This window comes from Pygoscelis adeliae, unplaced genomic scaffold (assembly GCF_000699105.1).
Source record: "Pygoscelis adeliae isolate BGI_AS28 unplaced genomic scaffold, ASM69910v1 Scaffold57, whole genome shotgun sequence".
NCBI classification, from domain to species: domain Eukaryota; kingdom Metazoa; phylum Chordata; class Aves; order Sphenisciformes; family Spheniscidae; genus Pygoscelis; species Pygoscelis adeliae.
Genome location: NW_008825615.1, coordinates 17,742,707 through 17,758,920, shown reverse-complemented (window position 1 = coordinate 17,758,920; position 16,214 = coordinate 17,742,707). Strand labels below are relative to the sequence as shown.

The 16,214-nt window shown below is 37.9% G+C and overlaps 1 protein-coding gene across 1 annotated transcript in view; it reads right to left on the bottom strand.

Annotated features, from left to right (window-relative positions):
- The window catches only part of CSMD1 (CUB and Sushi multiple domains 1), a 1,045,142-nt gene that overhangs the window by 96,980 nt on the left and 931,948 nt on the right, over positions 1–16,214 (bottom strand). The window contains exons 48-49 of the mRNA XM_009333261.1: positions 13,799–13,945; positions 1,694–1,882 (exon numbers count right to left, since the gene is read on the bottom strand). Of these exons, the coding sequence (XP_009331536.1) occupies positions 1,694–1,882; positions 13,799–13,945 (336 nt within the window). The remainder of the gene's footprint in view (positions 1–1,693; positions 1,883–13,798; positions 13,946–16,214) is intronic.

Sequence of the window (16,214 nt, the reverse complement as noted above, 5' to 3'; positions counted from 1 at the left end):
ACAATCGAAACACTCCCTAACATACAGAGCCACCCCACCGCCTCTCCTTCCTCTCCTGTCCCTTCTGAAGAGTCTATAGCCATCCATTGCAGCACTCCAATTGTGAGAGTCACCCCACCATGTTTCTGTGATGGTGACTAAGTCCTATCTCTCCCGCTGCACAATGGCTTCCAGCTCCTCCTGCTTGGCGCCCATGCTGCGTGCATTGGTGTAGATGCACTTGAGCTGGGCTATCGATTTCGCCCCCAGCGTTGGTATGCCACCCCTCGGCTCATCTCTAGTAAGCCTGGTTTTATCCCCTTCCCCTTCAAACCTAGTTTAAAGCCTTCTCAATGAGCCCTGCCAATTCATGAGCAATGACCCTTTTCCCCCTGTAAGATAGCTGGACTCCATCTGTCGCCAGCAGGCCCGGTGCCATGTAAACCTCCCCATGATCAAAAAAGCCAAAATTCCTCCGACGGCACCAGCCCCTGAGCCACGTGTTGATCAGGTGTGTTCTCCTGTTCCTTTCGGTATCCTTCCCTGCCACTGTAGGGATTGAGGAAAACACTACCTGATGCTCATCCTGAAGAAATATTTAGCTACCTAATCACCCTGTATAAAAGATGTGAGCTGTACTCCTTCAAATTCTTCAACTGTAGCCAAATTTCTGCAGCTTTTTACTTTTTTTGCAAATAACACACCCTCAGCAGAAGAGTAAGCATCATGCCAAATCCCAGTTGGCTTTTTTCTTTTTTTTTTAAGGTGCAAAATAGAACTTCCATCTTGTGCTATTTTTAGAAATATCTGAATCATCCTTGGTGGAACCTTAAGCAAAATACTCGTCTTGAAGAAAACATGAAGCGCTGCTGTTACTGTCTTGCAATGTTAGGAACAACTAAACATAGGTTTTAATCAAAGAAGTTCCAACAAGTCTTAAATATGGATGTTACCACCATTTCTTCCTATAAACAATGCAGACTAAAGCAAACATGAAAACATGTTAGAGTAGGATGTATACGATATGGATAGAATTTGCAGTCTTTCTCCTCTCCCCCACATTCCTGATCTTATGTGATATACAGCTCCTTAGACTCCACTAACTGTTTACTCAATAATGTGTGAAAAAGCATTTTTAACTAAAACCAACTGTGTTTAACTGCTTTGTACTACTTTATGTTACTCCTCTTATCTGTAGTTTGTGTGTGGCTTTTCAAACAGGAAAAATTATAAACATTTGACAAATAGTAACTACTCTTAATAGATGTCTGGAACAAGCTAAAGCAGACCCTGGCTAACTCCAGGATACACAAAAATGCAGAGGTTAGTTACAAATTATGTTTTTAAAGCACTGCTTATAAAGTGATTTTCTAAAATAATCAAATATTAATGCCTCAAAACTACTAAATACCATTTATAAAATTTATAAAATGGTCTGTAATACAACAATACTATAAGCTGTTTAGAGATACATATTTTACTAAATTGAAAAGGACTGAAAACATATTTTTCATTTGGTCTATATTTGACCGCATTAATCTACTTCTTAATACTTCGGCTCTGCACACATTAAGTACACAAATCAATATGCATGTGGATAAACGCATGATGTCAATGTGTCTCTTGGCATACAGCAGTATTGACAATGCTGAGTCTTTGTTTTGTAAAATATTCTTTGCAGTGAAATTATAGAATGAATACAACAATATCTTACCTTGGCAGATTGGCACAGGAGAATCCCACTGATACATGCCATTTTGGTGATGCCTACATGTCGCATTATTGTGACCAATCATTCTATACCCAGGTTTGCAGTAATAGCGAACTTTACTTCCAGCGGGACCACCTGTTTTATTTACAATTCCACCATTCCTCAAGATAGGGTTTAAGCTGCAATAGGGAGCTAAATTAAAAAAAAAGGGACATTATTAAAAACAGTGATATTTCAGACTTATTATGCAGAAATATAATGAAATTCAAAATCATAGTTTATAATCACAAACCAGTTTATGCTATTGTACATGAGGAAGTTGCAATCAGGAAACATATAGTTTGTTCAGGAAGCTCACTCTTGTAAACAGTCTACTTCAAATTTGATAAATTTATAAATATAAAACTGTTCTTTGAGCTACACAATATACAAAATTAATTATGAATGGTTTTATTAAAAAAAATCCAGTGCACTTAGACATCTAAGTAAAAAATTAAACATTTTGCTAAATATGTTAAAAATTTACATGCCAAAGTACAATAGATGGATTTGTCAGCTGCATTTTTTCAGATTAAAATTAATGTAATTTTTTATGTATGTGTACCCTCAAAGATACTACATGACAATTGTATTAATTTTTTAGCAAAAGAGTGTAACTTCAGTGAGTGTAGCTTCTTAAATATTGAATTTACAGTACATCTGAAGTAAGATAGAATGCACTTGTTTAAACCTAAGTTTTGAAATGAAAGTAAACCTTGCTAAACCTTAATCTCTACTACTACGAATACAGTTCCCAGACAGGTTTTCCTGACCAGTATGGTCCTCAAGAACTTGTGACATATAGATGAAATATTTAGACACATGCTGAGGAAATCGAAAAAAGTACGAAATTCATAATTGTGTCAAAAAGTGAGTAACAAAGACCATGTTTTTCTAAAACAAGGTTGCAATACTTGTGCATAAGGATGGAATATGATTAGCCAGACTGGATCCAGGTCAAGCAAAAGTACAGGATAGTTTGACACATATGTGGAGCCTAACACAAATCCATTTGTTGTATGCAATCATTTATCACTGGATAAAAGTAATGTGAAAAAATTACCTTGACTCCATATTGACATACAAGTTACTGCGTGTTTGCAGCAGTGCACCATGTCAAGCTTACAGAGATTAATATATTTTCAGAAGAAGCATGGTAGGGCCATGACTTGCAGGAAATAAACCTGGCTGAACACCACTGAAATAAGCCTATAAACATTCTTCACAGGGAAGACAGGCTTGAACTCCACTGGTAACTAAACATCAGTACTAAGGACTCTGAGACTGTAACTGCTGCTATAATACTAAGTCTCTACATCATGTTGAAATGCGTCTTAGGCATACTATGATGTTCATATAATTTTCTATAGACAGTTATCCAGTAGAAGTTGTGGTTGTATTTCACAAGTGCATAATTACAGAATTTGGTTTACATCTATAAATACTTTTCATATTAGTTGTTTCTTTCACACATGCCTGATTTCCTTCTTTCAGCTTTCAATATCTAGCTCTCTTTTTTTTTTTTTTTTTAAGTATGTATGTATATTTTGTCACCCTAAGATCCATCTATGATATCAATTACATTATGGATGTTTCTGTTCACTGCCTGTGGAGAGATCATAGAGTTGATTAGACTCCTAACTGAGACACTTCCTTTAAATGTGTAGCTTTAGATGCAGTGTATCAAAGTCAATATTTCTAAGAAATACCACCCAACAAAAGCAGTAAAACTAGGTCATACATTACAGATGCTGAAAAATGTTGGCATCTGTTGACATTCTATTAAAGAATTATAGTTCCCAATTAAGCATCATTATTTCTACTTGAAATGTCATTTTTTTACATTCTTTCACTTGGAAGATTATTTGAAAAAACTAAATCAAAAAGGAAAAAAACAAAAAACACAGTAAAAATCAATAGGTTAGGATTGTCCAGTAAAATAATTGTTTGGGGTCATGTTCTGTATCCCTTATAAGCACAGTGTCATTCAGTTACACGCCTAACTAAATGAATTAAATTACTGAAATACTCTTTAAATTTAAAAGGGGATTTGACATTTAAAGAAGCACAATAAATGTGGCTTTAATTTTCTTTTCAACCTATTGAAGAAAAAATGATATTGTTATTGCAACACAAGCTGGTTAAGACCAAAAGACCAGTGGTTAAGACCACTGAAGTCATCTTCAGTAACCTCTTAAGCACTGTTTAATTTTAAATATCCTAGGAGACCTTAAGAATAACAGGTGAGTCCTAAACATAATATGCCATTCAGACAAAACTCAAAATTGATCTCCTCAGTACTGTAACTCTAAACAGAAAATATTTGCCATATGATGTGTAACCCTGTAGCCCAGTAATACAGTATTGCCTTTGCTAGTAACGGGTCACAGACTTTGTAGTGAGTTTGCAAGTCCTCAAGACCAAGGTTAGTCAAGTTTGTGTTGTCTCAACCTTTTTTGACATTCCTGCAACTTTGTTTTTACTTTGTTTAGCTTTAACAGATTTTTTTCTTCTGGTCAGGTAGATATGCCTAATTTGTTTTACTTTTGAATTATCTTTTTGTATTTTTCTATTATCTTTTTATGGTACAATAATAGCTTGTATAGGTAATTGTAATACGTAATTATTCTGTGTAGAATAAGATATTTAGGACTCTAGCATGGTGACGTGTAGACAAACACAGGCCTGGCATAACAGCAGAGGCCTTGAGAGGTGGAGACACAGGATGCAGTGTGGAGAGTACAGGCATGGTACAACAAGAGCGTGACAACCTGTGCACCATCTAAAGCTATGCACAACTCACTGGTGGTCAGTTAAAAAAATTGTAAGTCAGAGTTTGGCAAAAATGATTTTTCAGGCTTAAGTAAAAGAGCAAAGAAATAGTAACTACACGTAAAATGGACTATATATAGTAGAATCATGTGTAACTTGAACTTGACCAACAGCAGGGTGTAAAAATGTGTTAGCAAACAAAAATGACCCTAAGTGGATCTTAGAGTGAGGAAGAAATCATCAATATCACACTCTGCCTGTTGAAGGACTCCAGCAGCTGGTGACCTGCAGTACCTCCCCCAGCACACAAACACCAAACTGAAGCCATTGATCTTGGGCTCCAAGGGAGCAATGGAAGCATGACTGTAGCACCAGGGAAAAGGTTAGATAATGGGAAGTGTGTGTATAACATTTCTAACCGTACTGTTTTTCTGTATAGTAGCTTTCATTTATTCTTCTTTTTTCTTCTTTTTTTCCTATAACCATTTTATCTGGACTAGTAATTATTTTATTAAACTGCTAACATTTCAGTTATACTAACAGTAAATTCTTGGCTAGACAAGCTCATTCCAATTTTTGAGTACTTCATTTTGTCATATGAATCTCATATGTTTGGATAACTTATGTTTAAAATAGTTATTGAACATCAGATCCACCTCCTACTCTTACAGAAATGTTTATTAATGACAACATTTTATAGTAGCGCCATTAGGCAGTTAGTATGTCAGAAGCCAGCAACAACACTGCAGGAAAGCAGCACCTGTAGTCCTTATCCATGTAAAAGCCCTACTGAAACTCATAGTATTTTGTGCTGCAAAGGCAGCAAAATATGAATAGAAAAGGCTGATACTCAAACAATTTATGATGTCTAAGCTACACATAGAATGAAAAGAAAGAAAGCATTTGAAGCAAATTATTTAAAATTCGAAGATGAATTTTTATTTTACAGCTCTGAAAAACCTTGTTGAAGACTCTAACACTTGTTGAGACAGTGAAGGAATATTGATAAGACTCCATACAATTCATTTCTTAATCTACAGTTTAGTAATTTTTAATTTGTTCTTTAAACTTAACTCCCTTCAGAGTCCAGGATGAAGCATATACAACATCTTCTAGGATCAGGAAGTGACATATTAACTGAAGAATCACACACAAGGCAATAAATAAAGAATGCCTGAAGATCTGGAGGGTAAGCAAATGCCTGAAGAATGTCAAACTGAAAACTACAGCCACTGTCAGCTGAGTGAAAATTCTGGGCTTAAGCAGGAATTTCTACAGAGTGCTCATAAAATATTGCAGCCTTGTATCAAGAACCACTGGGATAAAATGCTGTTTTTCTCCCAGCCATTTTTTGAGAGAGGATCTGTCCTGGAACTTCATGAGGCTTAGCTGTTATAGGTGCAATGACATAGGAGTGCTCTCGTCTAGGAATGACAATGTTTTACCATGAAATGTGATAAACTTCTATGAAGCTGTTCCAGTGACTTGAAGTAGCTTTACACTTACAGATTTAATTTACTTTTCCAAGTGACATAGCATCCACATTCTTTCAAGGCCTCTTAAACATCAGTGTTTTTTGCAAGGCAACATACTGAACATCTTCAGCTCACTTATAATCACAACGTCCATTTGTCACTTGCAACTGAAGACTAACAGGGTAATAACTGCCTGGCTAAATCACACATCACTAGTCAACTGATGTGTGGACAGCGGCACAGATAAACACTGATTTTGCATTTGCAGAACCATATTCTTCCTTTCACAAAGCATATTCTCTTAAGAGCTAGAACATTTAAACATTTATGCTGAGATTTTTCAAAGCTGTTTGAAGCACTCTGTCTAAGGGAAGCTCAATTAAATAATTTCCAATTCCAAATTAAAATTCATTGAAACTGGATGTCCAAACCCCCCAGATGATTTTGTAAATCTGAGTCTTACAATGAATAATGTGACATTTTCTCTAAGAATTTATCTTAGCAAAGGACTTAATTTCCCAGCAGTATCTTTGATCAGAAGTCCAAAAACTTACATGGAAAAGATACTTAGAACTATTCACTGGAACACTGTCCTATGTTTGAAATTATAAATAAACAAAAAGCCTTCCTTCAAATCCCATGTTGCCTGTGTTTAGTTTATATGCTAGATTTTTTGTTGACAGATAAAAAGTCACAGCTTAGTCCACTGCTTCCTTCTAACTTTCCTTTTTGGATACTTACTTGTCATCATCACCATATTACCAGGGGATCTTATGACCTTTGTGCTACGGTTCTTGAAATATCCAGTGAGGCAGAGATTTACTATCATTCTCACTTTAGACATTCTCACTTTATAGATAAGAAATCAGACACTAGCTTAAGTGGTTGGGTAAGATCACACAAGAAAACTGAACATACCTCTTCTGATTACTAAAACTGTTCCTTAATTAATGGACCATCCATTCCTTATCTTATTTTTAATTTTAAATTGTACAGAATCAAAAAGGAGAACAATACTTAACCAAGCAACAAAAAAAGGTCAAGCTGCCATTCTTTTTCTTTTGCAGTTTATCTTTAAATTTAACATGTAAACAGTATGAAAACAACAAGGTAAATCTGCAAGGCCTATTCCCTCTTTAGTGATGCAATTGTAAATATCTGTCTCTTCAAAAATTAAATATCTGACTAAATAACCTGCTACTTATAGTACAGATGTTCTTACTGATGGTTCAACATTTATAACTAATCCTGTTTATATTGCTCTTGATTCAAAGTACTGTATAAACCTCCATTGTGTGACTTTCCTGCTGTATTTACTACAGCAAATCATCACCTAAAATTTTAAGAACCACAGAAGAAACAATTATAAAGAGTCTGATTAACTTCTTCATATAATTGCCTTGTCACTTCTAAACAGCTACTGGAAAATGTAAAGACAAAACCAAACCAATCAATAACCTTTCTTTTAACTTGAAATAGAGAGGAAATAGGAATAGCTGTTTCACAGGTACAAAGCTTAAAAATAAGATTAAATGAATGGTGAAGAGTTAAGTTTCTTGCAATAACAGATGAGGTTACAACAGCAGAATAAAGGTAAAATAGAGATCTATGGTGGGGTTTTAAATGTATATATATCTCTACAGTTCTACTGGCAGCCAATTACAAATTAGCCAAGTAAACACGTGCCTTATTTACTCTTGAATGACTAACCAGAAGTTAAACAACAGCCTGTAAATGTTATAGAGGCAATGTGAACTTGCAAAGTAACAAGCTAAGTAACCCTCTGCTTCCCAAATCACAGTGCCTCCAGCGGGTGTGACAAGTACTGTAGTGCACTTTCATTCCTTCCACCACTACTTAAAAAAAAAACCATCCACGTCTTCTTTGTTATGCTTATGCTAGCTTGCTTTGTAGGAATGTGCATGCAGGACTATAAATTATTGGGAAACAAAACCAAGAAGCAGGTTCTGCAGGTATCTTTCAAAGCAATTTCAAGGTTTCATCTCTTACAGAGTGAGTTTCCTAGCCTGGGCTCAGCAAGTTCCATTTTCTGCACTCACAGATCTTCCCCATTTGTAATAAACTGCATAGTTTTGGTGGAACCCAGCTGCACCAGGAAGTAAAGTTCAAGCACTACAAAACAACAAGCAAGCATTAAAAAAAAAAAAAGTATTTCAGCATGCAATACCTTTTCCTTATATTTCTGGCATCCATTTTAGTGATTTTACCATACTACATACCTTTCAAAGGAAAAAGAGATCACTTCCCTAGAGCTGCAGGAAATTTTAACTGATGTTCCCCCTCCTAGTTTCACTATACTATACAGATACTCACTAGATTATGGAAGAGATGATTTAATATCTAGGTGCTAGTGCAGTCAGGAATTTATTACTTAAATTAAAATTATGCTAGCACCTCTATAATATTCAAAGTCCTTAAAAGAATACCTCTCTGCTGTAATGCTATAGCTCTTTTCTACTCAGATTTAGCAAAAAGCCTTAAACCACAAGATGGAAAACATACAAGTAATATTAGACAAGTAGCTTACACAAGTAAGCTCATATGCTAAAGGCAATATTAAGCATTCCTCTGAAAGCTTCTAGCACTTTTTAAAAGCAAATAAAAATTGTATCTACAAATGAAATCTAGTTGTGACAAAACTACAATTTGCAAAATTTTGTGCACAGGCATAGCTGGAGAAGGGGAGGGTTGTGGGAGGGCTGTAATTCATTTCAATAAGGTCTTCATTATGAGGAAGCCTGCTGGCTCAGTCACAGCTGCCACAGTATCAATAGCCTTTTTGGGATCTTGTATTTTTCCTACTTTCATGATGTTGCTTTCCCTCATTAAGATTCAAATCCAATTGTTTATGCTGCCGCTCACTGTTACTCGTCTTTCATGCTGATTAATTCCATTGAATCTCATATAAAATGTACAGAAGTTTAGAGAAAAATGTAGGCACTAACTGTTAGTGAAGAGGAAAAAAGCAAAACAGTTTTTTGTTCCTAAAACATAGCCATAAGGATTGCATATCTCTCCAGTCCCCCAATTTTATTATTAGCTGTGGCTAGTGCCATAATAACTGATGAATTGAGCCTAGCAATTAGACAGACCACTTCTTCACTACTGCAAAACATGTTTTGCATACACGCAAAGGTGTAAAATAATTTCTCATTCCTCAAAAATCAGTCTCCTTAATAATTTGATACTTACAAAATAAATCCTTTACATTAACTCTATTCTTGCAACTCTGATATTACTTCCTCACTTTAAATTCATGGCAGAAGGCCCACTCACTTCACTGCCACACATCTGAGGGTTATCACGTGACAAATTCTCTTTGTTCCTTCTTCCACACTCTCAATCCTTCTATTAGGTCTTGTAATTGCCTTTTCCCTATGAAAAACTGAATGAATCTCCAGTATGCTTGAAAACAACTTCCCTTTCCCCTGTCCCTCAGTTTTAATTTGTCTGTAGTAATACTCCAAAGGCTGCTTGCAAGGTGGAGATAATGCTTTTACTAACTGTTTTTTTTCCTGACTGCTGATAGTTCTGCTCATAGTTCTTAAGTCCCCAAAACAATGAGCATTATTATGCTCTGAGCTCTGATCTTCTGTTTCAGTAACAAGAGAAACTTTCCAGAGGTCAGACAGCCAGCACATGGATGGTACAGCAAAGGAGTGAGCTCTGGGAAAATCATCTACCTAAATGGCATTTAGCATGACTAAATGGGAGATACCTGGTGCTTGATAAAATGTTCTTCTACAACATTCTTAATATTCCTTTCTCTACTTCATTTATATTGACAATTATTAGCCACCAAAATTAACACACACAACCTTTATATTGCTTATAAATTCCAAACACAGAAAAAGCAAACGTTAACAACAGACAGTAATTATCACCACCCACCCCCCTCTCTCTCACTATTTACATCATGTAAATGATCCTTAAGCCAATTCTTTTAGGAGCAATGTGTCTGCAGAGGTAGGTGTGAAAACATCTTAAATAGGCTGCAGACAGAGTAAGGGTCAATATGTCTACACATAAAATATAATCCAGTATTGCAATACTGATAACTGATTTTTTTCTCAATAAGGGGCATAATTTTTAATACTATTTAGATAGACTATTTACATATTTTCATGTCACCACAACACTAGATTCACATGCAGCGTGTTGAAGAAGTGAGGGATTTTTTCCCCCGGGTTTTCCAGTTATTTGTACATAAAGAAAAGCATAGTAATGAGTCGTGAACTGCAACACAAGGAAACTGTAAACCTAATAATTGTGTACTGAATTGCAGTTTGAGTACCACATACCATTCCAGGATCAAGAATTCTCACTCTTGAGTACTTCTGTGTAAATATAATGGCTATCCCTCCCACTACATTTCAAAAGCCTTTCTCCAAGTCTGGTAAGACAAGATAGCAAGTTGCAGACAGAAGTATTCATTGGAGAAGTATTAATCTCGAGATCTTTGGCAAACTGGGAAAAAACAGAGAGTCCAAGTCCTGTGCTTACCTTGAACTTGCAATAGAATGATTACACATCCTCAAAAAGTACATTATAATAAATTATTTTCTTCAGAGAAACAGACATTATATTACAAGTCCTAATCTGATGCTAAATAGTATATAGCATCATAGAATATCTCAAGTTGGAAGGGACCCATAAGGATCATCAAGTTGAACTCCCTGCTCCTCACAGGACTACCTAAAACTAAACCATGTGATGCTCTGTGAACTCTGACAGGCTTGGTGCCATGACTGCTTCCCTGGGGAGCCTGTTCCAGTGATTGATCACCCTCTCAGTGAAGAACCTTTTTCCTAATGTCCGATCTGAACTTTCCCTGACACAGCTTCATTCCATTTCCTCATGTCCTGATGCGAGTCACCAGAGAGAGGAGATCAGCACCTCCCCTTCCACTGCCCACCTTGAGGAAGTTGTAGACTGCGATGAGGTCACCCCTCAGCCTTCTCTTCTCCAAGGTGAACAAACCAAGTGACCTCAGCTGCTCCTCATACTTCTTGCCCTCGAGACCTTTCACCATCTTGGTCACTCTCTTCTGGACACACTCTAATAGTTTGATGTCCTTCTTATATTGAGCCGCCCAAAACTGCACACAGTACTCAAGGGGGGGCTGCACCAGTGCAGTGTAGAGTGGGACAATCACCTCCCTCGACCGGCTAGCTACGCTGTGCTTGATGCATCCCAGGACACGGTTGGCCCTTTTGGCTGCCTGGGTGCACTGTTGGCTCATGTTCAACTTGCCATCAATGCAAACACCCAGATCTCTTTCCGTGGGGCTGGTCTCCAGCCTCTCATGCCCCAGTTTGCACGTATAACCAGGATTACCCCATCCCACGTAGAGAATCCTGCATTTGCTTTTGTTAAATCTCATGTGGTTGGTGATTGCCCAGCTCTCTAGCCTATCCAGATCTCTCCGTAATGCTTGTCTACCCTCGAGGGAGTCCACAGCTCCTCCTAGTTTAGTATCATCGGTAAACTTACTTAATGTACATTCGATTCCTGCATCCAGATCATTTATAAAAACATTAAAAAGCACTGGCCCTAAAATTGAGCCCTGTGGAACCCCACTGGTGACTGGCTGCCAGCCTGATGTAACCGCATTTACTACAACTCTTTGAGCCCGACCTGTCAGCCAATTGCTCACCCAATATATTATGGACTTGTCTAGCTGTGTGCTGGACAGTTTATCCAAAAGGGTACTGCGAGAAACAGTAGCAAAAGCTTTGCTAAAAACCAAAACCACCACATCTACGGGCTTCCCTTGGTCAACTAGATGGTTGACCTTGTCATAAAAGGGAATTAAGTTGGTTAAGCAGGACTTTCTCCTCATGAACCCATGCTGGCTATGACCAATGACTGCATTGTCTCTCAAGTGTTTTTCAATAACTCCCAGAATAAACTTCTCCATAATTTTATCAGGCACTGAAGTGAGACTGACAGGCCTGTAATTACCAGGGTCTTCCTTCTTTCCGTTCTTGAAAATTGGGACAATATTTGCCAGCTTCCAGTCGACTGGGACCTCTCCAGACTCCCAAGGCCATTGAAAAATAATGGAGAGAGGTCCTGCGATGATATCGACCAGCTCTTTCAGTACCCTGGGATGAATCCCATCAGCTCCCACAGATTTATGCACATCCAGCTGGAGCAGCAAGTCTCAAACACGTTCAAGGTTGGCTGGGTCTCCCCAGTCATGGTCTTCCAACACAGGGCTCTGGAGGTCCCAGAGCCCATCACTGGTGTTGAAGATAGAGGTGAAGAAGGCATTAAATGTCTCCGCTTTGTCTACGTCCCTGTTTGTGAGGTGATTGACTTCATCAAGCAATGGACCAATGTTATCCCTGATTCTCCTTTTGCTGTTAACATATTTTAAAAAGCCCTTTTTGTTGTCCTTCACAGTGCTGGGCAGCTTGAACTCTAATTGAGTTTTGGCTGCACAAATTTTCTCCCTACAGTGGCGAACAACATCTTTCTAGTCCTCCTGCGTCACCTGTCCTTGTTTCCAATGCCCATACACTTTCCTTTTCCTCCTAAGTTCTGGAAGAAGACCCTGTTCAGCCAAGCTGGCCTTCTGCCCTACTTGCTTAACTTCTGACTCTTTGGAATTGCCTGCTTCTGCACTTCTAAGAGATGGCTCTTAAAAAGTGACCAGCATTCACAGACCTCAATACCTTCAAAAGCAGACTCACAGGTGACCTTACTAACTAGCTCGTTCAGCAGCCCAAAGTCTGCTCTCCCCATATCCAGGGTTGAAGTTTTGCTGGCAGTTTTTCTCCTATCGTCAACAATTTGAAACTCAACTACTTCATGGTCACTGTGACCAAGACAGCCACCAATCACCACTTCACCCATGAGTCCCTCTCTGTTTACAAACAACAAATCTAGGAGAGCACCTTTCCTAGTCAGCTCCCTTAGTACCTGCACCAATAATTTTTCTTTAACATGCTTCTTCAACATGCTTCAGAAATTTCCTGGACCTGTTTGTGTCTGCTGTATGACATTCCTAGCTGATGTATGGTAAGTTAAAATCACCCTTAAGGACAAGGGCAGTTGATCTAGAGATATCCCTTAATTTCTTATAGAGTAATTCATCGGTGGTGTTGTCCTGGCTGGGTGGTCGATAGTAGACTCCCACAACAACATCCACTTTATTTGCTTTCTCCTTCATTCTTATCCAGAGGCTGTCAACCGTGTCTTCACCAACTGTAAGCGCCATACAGTTCAACCCCTCTGTTATATACAGCAGCACCCCCTCACCTCATCTGCCCTGCCTATCCCTTCTGAAGAGCCTATAACCTTCTATCATGGCACTCCAGTCACAGGACTCATCCTACCAGGTTTCACTTATGCCAATGATGCCGTAGCTCTGGGACTGGGCCAAAGCTTCTAGTTCCTCTTGCTTATTCCTTATGCTGCACACATTAGTATAAAGACATTTCAAATGCGTTCCAGTGTACTCAGCACATCGTGGAACAGACTGAAGGACCTCTCTCGCACACCATCTCTCAAACATTGGCATGCCACCCCCAGGCTTATCTCTAGCTAGCCTGATTTTATCCCTTTCCCCCTTCAAATCTAGTTTAAAGCGCTTTCAATGAGCCCTCCTAACTCCTGCACAAAGATCCTTTTCCACCTTTGAGACAGGTGTACCCCCTCTGTCGCCAGCAGCCTTGGCGTTGTGTAGACCAACCCATGATCAAAAACCCCAAAATTTTGCCAGTGACACCAGTCTCGGAGCCACAAACTGTATGTAAGCACAAAGTGTAATTTAATGGAAATCATTAATAGTTACCTGAGTAACGGATCTTGAATCCTTTCTTGCTGGTTGCATGATCAGTTGACCAGCGAAGATATAGCAGGTTCATTTTGCTTGTAAAGTTCAGTTGTCCAGTATGATTTCCACTTAAAGCAACCAGTAGAGGGCTTTGCCCAGAAGAACCTTCAGAGATGAATAAAGAAACTATTAAAGTTTTAAAGTACTACCAGTTTAAGTAATCCTTTCCATATTTTAACTCAGCTGTGAATGTGAATATACAAGGAAAGATTAGGAAATAATGTGACACATTGTTGCCAGTGAAATAATTAACAGATCTCTATTTAAACTATCCATCCAGTTTTAGGTTTTCACTAGAGGACACAAGAAAAAATCTTGGTACAAACAAACTGAAATACAAAACAATGAGTGTTTTGCCATAAACACTGAAAAAATAGTGGATTTTTATTTTTAATTCATTTCTTTTTGGAAGAACTACTTTGAATGAGGTTATGTTTCTGCTCCTTGTCCTTTTATATCAAATATTTATTTAAACTCTTTTCCAACTAGTGAGTGGCAGCAAATCTATACATTCCTTGACATTGTGCAGCTAGAGTAATTTTAAACACCACCATATTACATAGTGAACACAGCTAAAAGATGCCCTGTCACATATAAGATCATCACAGTTTCACTGTGGAATACACATATGTGTAAGTGCTATGAATTTACAATACATACTTTATTAGAACTCAGTTCTGTTAAAAGATAGTGTGCTTATTGTAGTATCATTTTAGTGTAAAAAAATATACACTTATGGTAAATACAAGATGATGAAAAAATATGTACTGGCACTAGACCAATATCTTCACCACAATAAAATCCAATAAAACCCTAGAAGCACAAATAATGATTTGAGGGCTAACTATATAATAAAATATAGATGCAAGAGAAAAAAAAATAATTTATGTGTCAAACCAATCTCTGACTAAAAGCTTTCTAAAACATGAAATGGCATCTTCTTCCTTCATATGAAGGCTATGTTTTCTCCAGCTGAACTCCTCCCTTTCATGTGCCTTTTGCTCCATGTTTTTCAATTTTAGGAAAGCCACGTTCAACCAACATTATCTTGGCCACAGCAGTTATTTCAAATAAAGAGGCTGCTTCATTCATTTTTGCTGAGTTTGAGCAGCTGCAGCCTGATCAGCTCTTCTTACATTACATGAAAACACAAAAATAAAACTGATTCAAACGACACCTAAAAATTGAATATAATTGTTGTCAGCCTTCTCCCCTTCCAGTTCAATAAAAAATAAGTATCTTTTCTGATCAGGACATTGCAGGTACAAAAGGGAGGCTATAAAAGCCACAGCAAACCATAAAGATTAAGACAACTTCCCAGTCCTTAGGAAGTATAGTTCAGTCACCATAACCACAACACTACAACTAAATAAGTATTATTAAATAAACTCTAAATAATAAATATATATACAAAATAAGAACAAATAAGCATAGCTTTAAGCACAGGTTGCCCAGCATGCCCTCATCAAAATGCTTTGTGACTTGTTTGTTTTTCATCTTAGGGAGTTAGTGTTTGATGATTACAGTGTAGGATAAATGATGAGGAATGCCAAGGTCAATTCCTATTTTTGCTTGAAAAATTATTTAGAACATGATAATTCATCTAGTGTCCCTGTGCTTCACCCTGGGTTTTATAAAATCTGTTTAATGCACTTTACTTATTACAGTTTAGAATGTATATGTTCTTTCAAAATTCTCAAATAAAGGGGCTAAAAGAGTACAACTACAAATAAAGATCTAGTACATACAAAAAGGTGAGAAAATTTCCTTATTAACGATCATGAAATTAGTTTGCAGCACGACATGCCACACCACATTTTTTAGCCATTGGGATATCAAAGGAAAGATTCAATGCATTTTAGTTTGCTTTGTTTTTCCTGAAGTTGAGTTTCAGTTTCCGTACCTTACCTAGTAGGCAGCTCTTCAGCTGATGTTCAGGAAAGTTAGCAGCATGACTTGGATGTTCTTGAGTTTGATTTTTTTTTTTTTTTTTAATTGTGATGATGATACGGTTGAGTGTTTATGGGTAAGGATGAGGGGGAAGGCCAATGAGGCAGATATCCTGCTGGGAGTCTGTTATAGACTACCCAACCAGGATGAAGAGGCAGATGAAGCATTCTACAAGCAGCTGGCAGAGGTCTCTCGATCGCTAGCCCTTGTTCTCGTGGGGGACTTCAACTTCGCAGACATCTGCTGGAAATACAACATGGCAGAGAGGAAGCAGTCTAGGAGGTTCCTGGAGTGTGTGGAAGACAACTTCCTGACACAGCTGGTAAGGGAGCCTACCAGGGGAGGTGCCTCGCTCAACCTGCTGTTTACAAACAGAGAAGGACTGGTGGGAGATGTGGTGGTCGGAGGCCGTCTTGGGCTTAGC